The 13,007-nt window shown below is 46.6% G+C and overlaps 1 protein-coding gene across 8 annotated transcripts in view; it reads right to left on the bottom strand.

The window, feature by feature from the left end:
• Window positions 1-13,007, bottom strand: part of TTC23 (tetratricopeptide repeat domain 23) — a 91,307-nt gene that overhangs the window by 55,912 nt on the left and 22,388 nt on the right. For all 8 annotated transcript variants that reach the window (XM_084801260.1, XM_084801261.1, XM_084801257.1 and 5 more), the window contains exons 3-5: window positions 12,794-12,917; window positions 9,892-10,042; window positions 9,558-9,683 (exon numbers count right to left, since the gene is read on the bottom strand). In XM_084801260.1, the coding sequence (XP_084657386.1) occupies window positions 9,558-9,683; window positions 9,892-10,042; window positions 12,794-12,917 (401 nt within the window). The remainder of the gene's footprint in view (window positions 1-9,557; window positions 9,684-9,891; window positions 10,043-12,793; window positions 12,918-13,007) is intronic.

Below are 13,007 nucleotides of genomic sequence, written 5' to 3'. Positions count from 1 at the left end.
CACATATCCTTGGCTGTGCTGGACTTTCTTTGTAGACCAAGCTGGCCTCAAACTTATAGAGATCCTCCTGCCTCTGCCTCCCAAGTGCTAGGATTAAAGGTGTGAGTCACCACACCTGCCTTAAAATTCCTTTTTTTTTTTTTTTTTTTTATTTCCTCGAGACAGGGTTTCTCTGGGTAGTCCTGGCTGTTCTGAAACTCTGTAGACCAGGCTGACCTTGGACTCACAGAAATCTGCCTGCTTCTGCCCCCCGGAATATTCTCATTAATTTTGAGGAGATAGTAATTGAATAAAAACTCCTCAGTACCAAGATTATACACAAAAATGGAGAGACACACATTAACCCTGCTGATATCACAGAAATTTATCTTCAGGAGATACTTGGACATAACAGTGAGAAACATACAAGAATGTTTGCCTCAGTTGTGCTATAACAACAACAACAACAACAACAATAGAAAAGTACAGAGCACTTCAAACTCAGCGTGAAGGAACTGTCCACGGAGATTACAGTAGGAATATCTATACGGTAGAATGCCAAAGAGCCATTAAAGCTGATGCTGAACTTTTTATTACCTCCCTCACATAAAATTTTATGTTCTTTTGTAAAACGGTAGGCTTTAAAGCTATTTTGTTCATCAGCTGCTGCATGTGAAATTTTTATAGCTGATCTATATGGGCACAAATACACACAGAGAGGTCACAAACATGTTAGTGAGTGCACCGTCTGCGCAACTGAATTGTGAGTGGCTGGCTTACTATTCTTGTTTATGATTTTCTAAATTTCCCAAAATCTCTTTTATGTGTTAGCTCTCAAAAAAAAAAAAAAGTCAGCTTAACATCAGAAGTAAAGGTAACAATGGGGAAAGTCTTAGTTTCTTAGGACGATAACCTCTCATATTAAACAAAGAGTCCCTAGCAATTGTTTAGCAAGCATAATAACTGACGCTCACAATGTCAGCCTGCAAAGCCTTAAGACTAGTTGATAGTTTCCTCATAGAATAATGTTAGGTCCAAAGTTCTTAAGGAAAGACATTCCTCCCTTCCATGCCGCTCTCCACGTGGCAGCCTCGGTGTAAAAGGTGCTTCCGCTCCATGGCCGTGGGCCAACACACACCACGGAGCAGGACTATTCCTACTCAGCTGCTAGGCAGTTCTCACTTCTGTGTTTGCTCTACAGAGGAGCTGACTGATAGATCGTAAGACACTTTTCACATCTGTGGTCTCAATGTCAGCGGTCAGATAGAGTGGGTGGGGTGGCTCAGTGGTTAGGATCACTAGATGCTCTTTCAGAGGAATAGAGTTCAGTTCCAAATGCTCATTCTGGGTTGTTCACAGTTCAGTTCCAGGGGATTTGACACCCTTTTCTGGCCTGGGAGAACACTGGCTTTCGTGAACGTGTGTGTGTGTGTGTGTGTGTGTGTGTGTGTGTGTGTGTGTGTGTGTGTGTGTGCATACACACCAGAAATCTGGACTGAACGGCTTATGAGCCTGGATGTTGTCTATAATTGGAAAGAAGCCTAGACATAGGGAGAGGTTAAGGATAGAAACACGCTTGGAACAAGCAAGGTTGGAGATCAGAGCAATTCTGATTTGTGGGGAGAGGAGATCACCAGGCAACCCAGCCTAGCTTGACCTTTGCACTCCTGATGAGCTTCTAATGTGTGTGATCATTACCTTTCCATACCATATCTCCCTTTTTCAGAAAAACCCCACAGACTCTCGGTCATGGAAATAGGGTCTAAATATAGTTTTTATGAAATCACTTAGTCAAATAATTAGATTCTTGGTAGATGAGGCTGGAATTTTAAAAAATGAGGGTCAGCAAACTCTGGTGGGAGGACCAAGTCTGCTCACTTGTGAATAAAGGTTTATTTGCACATCATAGCTTTGGGACGACAGTGGCAAATCTGAGTAGCTGTCACAATGATCATATAACCCAAAAAGCCCAAAATACGTACGTCTTCACAGTCTACATTTTTTTTGATTTCTCACTTAAAATGTAGAAAAATATCACACACTTCCTACGTGACTTTAGATTCGTTTATATCCAATTTGCCTAAAGAACTCAGGTGAGGCCACTGACATCTGAGAAAAGGGGAAAGACATCACCACTGTTTTTTGTTTCTTACGATCAGAAACGACTGAGTCTGCCAAGGAAGGAAGCGGACGTCCTCTGCTTCTGAGGCTGCTGTGGAAGTCACGGGGGCAGAATAGAGAAATGCAAACGCCTTCAAAGGACGCCCAAAGCAAAGCTTACGAGTGAGAAAATGAACAAGACAGGGACAAGGAACGCCCGCATTAACTCAGCTAGCACTTCTTTATTCTTGAGACAGGTTTGTAATGATGCTCACCACAGCCAGCTTGCAGTGACCTACCAGCAGCATATTACCTGAGTTTAGAAAAAGCCATGACACTTTCCAGTGCTGAGAGACCATCCTTCTAATTCGTGTCCCTCAGAGAAAATGCTATGGAAAACAGTACAGGCTGAGGGCGGAGCGTCGGTGCAAGCTCTGCACAGGAGCAGAAAGTCCACCCTTAGTTGGAGTACCCACGTGTACAGAGCGCGGGAAAGGACAGACTTCTGAGATTTCCTCATCTGAGCCTGTCCAGTCAGGTTGTGGGGGGCATGGACAGCTCCCCTGAAGCCCGCCAGACACAGTCAGATCCTGTACTTTCGCTCCTGCTCTCCATGAGCCACAGGCAGTGGCCTCAGGCTGTCCTTGTGGAGAAACGGGCTTAGCTCTAGATTCCTTCTCATCACAAGCAACAGAAAGACAGCAAGACTGGGAAGATCAGCTCAACGTGACTGAAAATAGAATAGTGTGCAAATGAGCCAGGAGATCTTACAAACCCAACTGAACTAAAAACTCAGGACATTGTTACAAGAATAAAACATGTTTGTCATCAAAAGTAAGAAAAGATAGGCGAACATAATTTATAACTCTGTGAAACAAGAGCCCTCAAGCCATGTACACAAAAGCTCCACATAAACTATAGGCCTAAGTTTATGGAGCACGGTTTTGATCTGTCTGAGAGAAAACACAAGAATAGTAACCTTGCACCTTCAAGGAAGGAAGCGCTTCTTCTACGAGACACAGGTTAGAACAGAAAAGGCAGGCTAATTGGGCACAGTAAAAACTGAAACTCCTAGCACTGGGGTGCAGCTCAGCGGTAGCAGCTGCCCAGCACTTGAGAGGCCCTGGGTCTGAGTCCTCGCCACCCACACAAGTAATAATAAAGCAGTTCCAAGTACAACTCCTGGGCCCAGTATAGCTCAAGGAAGACGGAAGGGGCGGCCTGCAGCCTATGCGTGTACCATACCTGTAACAAGCAAATTAGGGTACTAGAAACATAAAGAATGTCTACGGAATTAATTTTTAATGTAAACAGCTCCATAGGAAGACAATATGCCAGATGTGATGGCACACACCTCTAATTCCAGCACCTGAGATATTGGAAAGATCAGCTCAACGTGATTGAAAATAGTGTGCAAATGAGCCAGGACATTTTACAAACCCAACGGAACTAAGAAACCAGGACATTATTATAAGAATAATATATATATTTTTTTTTCAGATATACACAGTAAAGGAATGAAAAACTGCTCAGCAGGTTGGAGAGATGACTCAGTGGTTAAGAGCCCTGTCTGTTCCTGCAAAGGTCCTGAGTTCAATTCCCAGCAACCACATGGTGGCTCACAGCCACCTATACTGAGATCTGGTGCCCTCTTTTGGCATGCAAGCTCACATGCAGGCAGAACACTGTAAAGTCAATCAATCAATCAATCAATCAATCAATCAATCTTTAAAAACAAACAAACAAAAACTGCTCAGCTTACTATGGTAATTTTCTATAAACCGCGGAAGAAAACTGGATGGTAAAAATGCCTGACAGGTTTCTCCTTATAAGAATTTTTTTTTCTATTTTGTGAGGTTGGTCATATGCACATGAGAATTTGGGTAACATCTACAGTTTCATGTGCTTCAAATAATCCATTAAAGAAACAAGGACAACACTCTGTTGGACAGTGTGTCAGAAAGAAGCATTTTCTGTCTCCCCACAAAGTGGATGGTTACCGCTAGTACCGAGTCTTGTCACAACCCAGGCAGAAGTGGGGCTATCACACTGATACAACGCACACAGCCTCCTGAAATTCTAGGAGGGTACAGCACATACAACAGAAAAGGCAAATGGAAGACACACTCACTCAGGAGTCACAAAACAGTTAATAAAAGGGGAATTGAAAGAGTGTCATATCGAGGACCTACTAATCTTTCCTCTATCTCTAATTCCCTTACGCGTCAGGCAGTTTCAGGAGAGCTTGCCTCCGTTTCCTCCCGGGTAACCTGCGGGCAGCGGGGTTTCCTCCTATCCCTTTCTATCCGCTGTGGGGATGTTTGAGCATTTATCACCTAGTGTGCCTGTGGTGTGTTTGGTAGCTTGAGGAAACACCAGGCGGATGAAGAGACAGAGAATTCTGAACAACAGAATGTGACAGTATGTTTGGCGGGTTCATGACTTACACCATGACATATTTTACTGAATGGAAACATAATCCCAGACATTCCACAAAGCATGTCACGTGGGGATGCAGACTCGCCCTATGTACACTAAACAAAGCAGTCCCCTCTACTGTCACTAAGGCCTCAGAGTCTCCTCTTGCATGTTCTGGAGTTTGGTGAGAACACTGCGTTGTTGTCAGGAAGCGGGAAGGATTGTTTGGGGACGCACACAGCTGAGGATGACGCTATGATGAGAGACCAATCTCCAACGAGGACAAGTGGGATTTCCAAAAGTCAACACTTGAAAAGACCTATATCTGTGCCTCTCTCCACACATGGTGAAGCTGTGCGGTTAGTGAACACTGCGTTAGTGGAAGCCTTCGCACTGTGCTCAGCACCCTGGGCACTGATGGGAAAGGGCAGGCTCTAGGCTGGGAGTGGTGCTGCACGCCTGTAACTCAGGAGTTCCTGGCCAGACTGCTCTACATAGTGAGTTCCAGGACAACCAGAGCTACATAGTGAGACCCTGTCTCAAAAGAAAAAAACAGAGAGAAAGAAAGAAAGAAAGAAAGAAAGAAAGAGGGGAAGGAGAGGGAGGGAAAGAGAGGGAGAGACGGGGGCAGAGAGAGAGAGAGACAGAGAGACACAGAGAGGGGGGAGAGAGACAGACAGACAGACAGACAGACAGACAGACACACACACACACACAGACAGAAAGAGAGACAGAGGGAGAGAGACACAGAGAGAGACAGAGAGTGAGAGACAGAGACATACACACACAGAGACACACACACAGAGACAGAGAGAGAGACAGACAGACACACACATACACACACACACAGAGAGAGAGAGAGAGAGAGAGAGAGAGAGAGAGAGAGGGAGAGAGAGAGAGGGAGGGAGGGAGGGAGCACTCAAGTAGCTTTGACCGACTACTTATTTCCCCATGCTGTTTTCCAGCCTAATACAAGAGTATCCACCTTGTAGTAGGACCGAGGGTGGAGCCTGCCACAGAAGGTGATGAGTAATTGGCAGCTGATGTGGCTTTTACTCTCCCGTCCTTTCTCTGCTCTCCTCCTCTCTCCTCCTCTCCCTTTTCCTGTCCTCCTCTTTCTGAAGGACTACCGTGTGCTCGGATACTTCAGTCCAGTGCTCACTTAATCCTCACGGCTATGTTCTGAGGGCTCCTGGCTAGTGAGGAGAGTGACACACCCAGGAAGCAGGGGTTTGCCCACAGTCTGCCTGTGGGGGGTCTGAATGAACCCTGACTTGAACCCCAAGCACTGACTCACAGCCCACAGTGTTCACCGCACCATGTCACGCTGCTTAGAAACACTTGGCAGGTGGTCCTCTCGACGCTCGAGGGGGAAAAAAAGTGTTTGCTCGCTCCAGGGCTAGTTCAGCTGTGCTCAAGAGGAAAGCTGGGGAAGGCTCCAAACGTGATGTCACAGGGTCACAGAGAAAACTGGGGACAGATCACATGCTCTGGAGCAGCAACAGACCATCGGTATATCACCACCAGCAATGGCACCTTGCTATTTAAAACATGCATGAATGCCTGTGTGTGTGTGTGTGCGCGTGTGCATGCGTGTGCATGAGCATGAGTATTCACCCCTGTATATAAAGATAACTAGACACCTCTGGGATCGATGTGCAAGTTCCCAGGACAGAACACAAAGCTGAACACTGAGGGAAAGTTTTCTCATCTTTGCTGGTGGCTTTGCAATGGTCACTTTGTGACAGAGGAGGGCACGGGACATGGAGGGAAGACGCTCTGGGCCTCCTGCAGGGGTGGAAGCCTGGGCATGAGTCACTCCGCAGCCCTAACCATCTGTGGCAGGCCAGTCCGGTGGGCACCATAAAAGGAGAAGCAGGAGGAGAGGACACACTAAAAGATGTCCTTTTAAGAGGGGCAGAAACCCAAAGGCTGCCTTCCCCTGGCCTTCCATCTCCAAGACTCACGAAGGAAAAATGCCACACAGTTCAAGTGTAATTACAGACATGTCCCAAACCAAAGCCTTGTTTCTTTTGTCTGTTTGGACAAAATAGTTGTATTTCCATGAGAACACAAAGTAAAGAGATTAAATGAAAAGCACACATTTTAAACCTCCGAGTTCTATGGAAAATGTCAGAGAGAAGGATCAGAACAGAAGGATCTGGCAACACCGAAAACAACTCTATTATGTCCAAAAGCATCTCCGCAGAGTTGAACGTTTAACTGGAACTTTACATTCTTGTGGGTTATTTGACACAGATGTGGACAAAGCTCGCCACCTGCTGTCAAGGTTTGGTATTGCTATTTGGCAAGCACTCTTTAAGGTGGCGCCAGATTCTGGCAGAGGCCACTTGAGTGTTTTGTAGCAACAGTGCTCAACACTAAGAACTGACACATTAGTCAAGTCTCAACAGATGCAACTGCTATCAGAGCCGGGGCCTCAGATCCATGTGCCTCGTTCACAGAGGAAAAGAAAAGCATCTGCTTCCGGGAGGAAGAGATTCGGGGTGGGTTAGCCCACCCGGTCACCACAAGTGGTCACTCCCCTCCAGTTCTGTGAATGGAACCAGACGGTTTGAATATTTGGGGTCTGCCTTCTTTCACTGAATACTGCATTTGCGGGAGTCAACATGATGTTATGTAGCAAGCAGCTTGACAGTTGCCTTTTTATGTGAACAGATGACAGATTTGTAGGCTCCTTTTGAGGAGCCCTGGGCTTCTCTTAGTTCTTGGCTACTGAATAAGGAGGCTGGGAGCATGCTTGCATGTATATTCTCGTGAACAAACATGCAAAGATTGCTGATCAGCATATACTACGGTGACATTGTTGGGTCAACGAGTATGAAGATGTTCAGATTTAGGACATGATGCCAAACGGTTTTCTAAAGAGTCCTATCAGACAGATCCAAGCAGCTACAAGGGAGGGGCATCCTTGCCAACACTTGGCACTAAGGTTTAGGCCTTTTAGTGGGACCGTGGAACGCATTATCTTACTATTTGGGCTACCATTTCCCTGACCACTGGTGAAACTGAACACTTCAGTGTGTTCCGGGCGTCTGGTACATCGCCATCTCTCTGCTCTCGACTGTGGATTTGACATTTTGAGTTTCTGCCTTGACTTCCATCTAACAGACTGGAACCTGTAATGAGCTGATAGGCCCTCCCTTGTCGCTTGTGGTCAGGGATCTTCATCACAGCAATGCAAACAAGGCCAGGACAGAGACAAAGAGGCAGACCGTGACTGCAAGAACGGACTGGTAAGGAGAAATGCCGCGCTGAGTCTCCTCCCCTCCAGCAAACAACATACGTCACAAGGGCAAACCACACAGCGTAGACGGACACAGATTATACTTGGGGGGGGGTCTAAATGCATTCATTTAAATACTAATATACCAACCTGACAAAAATTTAAGGTGTGTCTGACGGGGTGGCGTAATGCCACTACTTGGGAGGCAGAGGCTGGCAGATCTCTGAGTTCGAGGTCAGCCTGGTCTACAGAATGAGTTCTAGGACAGCCAGGTCTACACAGAGAGACCCTGTCTCGATCCACCCTCCTCCAAATTAAGATGTACATTTGAATATCAGAAACCAATAAACCCAATATAATCTGTATTATATTGAGACTCATTAGGTCATCAAACATACAAAGCCCAGTTTCTTCTGAGCAATTGGGAACCTTCATAAGCGTTAAGGGTGGAGTGGCTCACAAAAGAATACGCACCAGTCTCACGGGCACTTGGGCAGACGCACTTCCACCCCTGATGCCCCAGTTGGAAAATCAGTCAATGCTGGAACAGCTTGGAAAGGCACATACATCCCGCAGAAGAAAACCCTTCAATTTGGATAAACTCTGGACCAAAGAGAAGTTTCTAAGCTTAGATGTGAAATACTAAGAATGAGTGACAATTTCACAGTAAAAACATGAGGTAGAGGTGGAAGGGTGCTTTGCCATTTAACAGCAGGTACCACTCCTGCAGAGGACCCCAGCTTCATTCCCAGCATCCATATCAGGTGGATCACAACCACCAGTGCCAGAGATCTGATTCCCACTTCTAGCATCCTCAGGCACTGCACAAATCCGTGTGTGTGTGTGTGTGTGTGTGTGTGTGTGTGTATACACACTTTTTTTTCTTTTAATCTTGAAAGATATAAGGTAGAGGGAAATTATGGAGACTCTCTGATGTTTGAGTGAGAAATATTTTCTAAACAAAACCCCAAGGCTTATATAAATCAAAAGAAAACAATGAATGAATGAACTCTAGCAAAATGAAGAATTTCTATGTTATGAAGAACACCATAGATAATAAAGGGCAACGGATATAAGAAAATATATGCAACACATACTTCATATGCATAACATATAAGAAAATCTCAATTACTCGCATGAAAAGCACAGTGAACGCCAAGAGAAGAGTAAGATAGAAGTTACCAGGAGAGTCCCAAATGCAGAGGCATTCTACTAATTCAGTAAGGGAAGTAGATGGGATTTTAAAGTAGCTGGTAGCACGGTTCATCCCTCAGGGCAGCAAGTTAGAAAGAGTTACAGTGCCAAATATTGTTGTGGCCGCGGGTAAGACAGGACTGCCATTTGTCCTGCAAGAGGCAGTGTAGCTGTGCATAGCAATGGGTCAGTGCTCAGTGAGCTTGTAGTGTCCCCTCCCAGGGGTGGAACCTCAGAAAAACTCTTCTTCTACGTCAGGGAAGCTTCCTGGGCTGGTTGGCAATAATGCTGTGGGAGGGGAGGGGAGGGGGGAGGGAAGAGGAGGGGAGGGAGGGAAGGGGAAGGAGAAGGAGGGAGCAGGGAAGAGCAGAGCAGGCAGAAGTAAGTGAGGGGAATGGCCGGAGGATCTCTGCGACCGTGTGGTAGAGGGTGGGGGCTGGGGATATGAGTGTACTCCACATCAAGTGACAAGTGCCACTGGTGTTTGTCTTGGTTGGGGCTCCTCTGATGTGACAGTGTTGCTCCTCCTTACTATACATACAATGGCCTTGGGAAAGCCATGGACACAGTCTAAGAGGCCCCAGTCACCATGCATACAAGTTCTCAACTGGAGACTTACTGTGCGAAGGACAACTTGATCCGAGCTTGGATTTCCAGCCACTCTTCTTTTATCATGTTTCCACACTGCAGCATCTCCTTAGAAAGTCTCTCTGCTTTCACCAGATTCTCTGAGGCGTCTTTAAACCTGAAATACGTTCAGGAAAACTCCTGCCTAGTTCTAGAATCTGGGCACCCATGCCCTGGACTTTCTTGGCTCATGTGATACTTGCTATTGCCCGCCCCCCCACCCCCACCCCTGACCCCCTGAGTCACCCAGCAACTTCCTGTTTGGCTTTGAGCACTGGCTGTAGGGATTGCAGCAGGAGTGCTTTCACTTGGGGAGGAAAGGATACTTCTGAAGGTCAAGCAGCGCTCTCCCCATGGTGTAGAAAAGCTCTATGGAACACTTGAAGAAATCTGTATTGTCGTGATAGGGACTCTCAATGGAGTTGGCCAGGATCTCTTTGGCTTTTTCTGCATGTTGCCTTGCTTGCAGTGACAACCCTATGGACAGAGAAAAAGAAGTGTCAGCTTCTCTTTAATCACAGCTGGACAGGAACATGAGTCTCTACGGCCAGGAAGCCTGGCAAGGTGGCCACATGCTGCCCAAGGAGCACACAGACGTAGAGCTGAGAAGTAGAAAATAGCATAACAACCAGGGAATTGTTTTATAACAAGTATTCAAGATGGAAAACAGTTCTCCAAATGGCCTTTTTCGAAGTAAAATAAGCAGAACGAGCTGGAACTGAACAGCTTTGAAGCATCACCAGTATCAGATGTAAAATATAAATAATTATCAAAACACAAATGGAATGCAAGGACTAAAGCATTCTGGGTAGGAAGTAAGACATGGACGCGTTATAATCTGGCTGAGCGACGGCACTCGAAATGGAATACTAGGAACTTTGAATCTCCTGCTCACCCGTTTACAATCATAGTGTTAGAGTTTCTTCAGCGTACCACAAATCAAGTCTCTATGAATGCTTCCATAAGCACAGCCCTGAGGGGGTAATGGGCTGCTGTGGGATCATCTCCTGTTCCTGTACAGCAGCAGACTAGCGTGAGACAGGGTAATAATCGTTATTACTGAGAACGCATTTCCCCCTGTGCCCCGGCGTTCTTCTAGGGGTTGGGTAATCCGTGGGCGGGGTGACACTGAGAAACACCAGCTAGGAAGTCTATGCTTTGCACCCTCCTCACACACTCCCACCCTCCGCCCCCACGCTCACACCCCCTTCCACTCGTGTGCACACGTCTCCAGCCCTAGGTTGTGAATTCCATTTAATTGTATCCCAGTTCTCCGCAAAAGCTGTCAAAATACGAAGTTAATTCCATTCCTGTGTCTATAAAACAGAAACAATAATAGACTTTGTAACGGAGAGAAGCAAGCTTGTGTTCCTGGTGTGGGAACTCTTATAGAATTCTGTGTGACCAAGCTGTCAGGAATTTGTTAGTGTTAGCTGTCTGTATGAGCCACCTATAGCGATGGACTAGGTTCCCAGTTACGGCCTCCCTCCCTTTGAACTTGAACTTAATCTACCGGAGACAGCACAGGTTCAGTTTCAAGAACACTGGCTGTGAAGTAAGTGCCCAGCATGACTCCTCTGTTCCCTCACTCACTAAGGAACTGGCCTCAGCTGCCTTGACTGTGAAGGCGTTACTAAGAGTGGCCTCCTTCACAGGCACGCCTGAAGTCTGAGTAGGGTTTGCATGGCAGCTAGCACGGTGGCTGACCCTCAGTGAGACCTTCTGAATAGTGAACACTGCTTTGACTTTAAACTGAGAGAGGAAGCTCCACGCAGAAGAGGGTGGGCTGCAGAAGGAAGGTAGGACTTGAGACCCCAGACGGCAGGACACTGCTACTAGCATTCCATCCCTGGCTCGGAGCCTCGGATTGGCGACATATCAGCAATGGGACTTTGCTGTGAGCTGTTACAACCCCTCACCCGCCCCCCACCCCCGGCTCAGACGGCCTTTGACTAACAGGTAGGAATGGTCTGGTCTTGTAGTGCACGCCAGTTGTAATGCCACTCACTGGACCCTGGGAGATCTATGTCACCACCATGCTACCACTGTCCTTCAGCTGGTGACTGAGTGTGGAGGGGTGCTATGATACAGCTTGTGTGCGTCAGCAGAGTCAGCAAGGACAAGTCAAGCCCATCATGGGTGTTGGCTTTTTTTTTTTTAACCTTCCTGCATCCATCCCTACCTGTACATCCTAAGTTGCTCAACATCAGCATCTTTCCCAGTACACAGGAGAACCAAAAGCCAGGGATACCTTCACTTCTGTGTGGTCTGAATGCAGTGCCTCCAAGATCCTGGGATGTTTTGGTGGTGGGATATTCTTTTTCTCTTGGCCATTCTTAGCAAGGAAACGTAAAGTTGCTGGTAGTCTTATGGACAAAGCTTAGGGTAAAATCGAGCTAATGCCAACACACACAGAACCAAGTGATGTCAAAAGAGAAAGGCAGAGAAGCCTGGCCACATAGTTGGAACACCAGCCATGTCTGTCTAAAGCAAGTTTCACCTTGGATTTTTAAGTTGTACAAACTACAGCCAGCGTGGGTTAGCCTTTGATTTACTGGCTACTTGCACTCAAGAGTGACTCTAGGGGCTGGAGAGATGGCTCAGCAGTTGGGGGCACCAACTACTCTTCCAGAAGACCAGGGTTCAAATCCCAGCACTCACATAGCAGCTCACAACTGTAACTCCAAGATCTGACACCTTCACACAAACAGACATACAGGCAAAATACCAATGCACACAAAATAAAGATGAATAAATTTTTTAAAATGTGACTCTGTCTCTGTCTCTGTCTCTGTCTTTGTCTCTGTCTCTCTCTGTCTCTCTCTGTCTCTCTCTGTCTCTCTCTGTCTCTCTCTCTCTCTCTCTCTCTCTCTCTCTCTCTCACACACACACACACACAAACACACACACACACACACAAAAACAAACAAACAAAACTATAAATGGATCCACCTTAAGCCTCCAGTCCAGGTCTTGGCTTCTTTCCTACACCTTTTGATCCAACAGATTATCCTGTAAGAACTCTAATAAGAGCATTAAAAACCCACCTCACACTCTTCCTTTCTTCCTGCTGGCACCTATATGTTACAGAACTTTTGACTCTTCCCAAAAGGAAATTGCTTCTTAGTACTTAGGAAGGAGAGCCACGAAAACCTGACCCGTCTGGTGTGAATCAACTGGGGAAGAGGGAGACCAGGAAGCCGGCAGCCAGCGGCCTGAGGAGCTCACCTTTCAGCTGGAGATAGCCTTGAGACAGATTAACATAAGCCTCTGCTAGCTTCCAATGGGAGTCGCCATAGCAAATTCTCGTTAATGCCACACAGCGCACCAGCTCCTGGATGGCCTGTTTGTACTGTCGGAAAAAGAAGACAAGTTTACCAGGTAGGCAGAGTAGAACCTAAGAGTCACAAGGCCCTACTTGTATGTAAATCCACCCAGGAAG

This window comes from Acomys minous (genome assembly GCF_964271855.1).
Source record: "Acomys minous genome assembly, chromosome: 2".
Lineage (NCBI taxonomy): Eukaryota > Metazoa > Chordata > Mammalia > Rodentia > Muridae > Acomys > Acomys minous.
The sequence above is the reverse complement of the archived record's forward strand: the minus strand, read 5'-3'. Positions and strand labels throughout refer to the sequence as shown.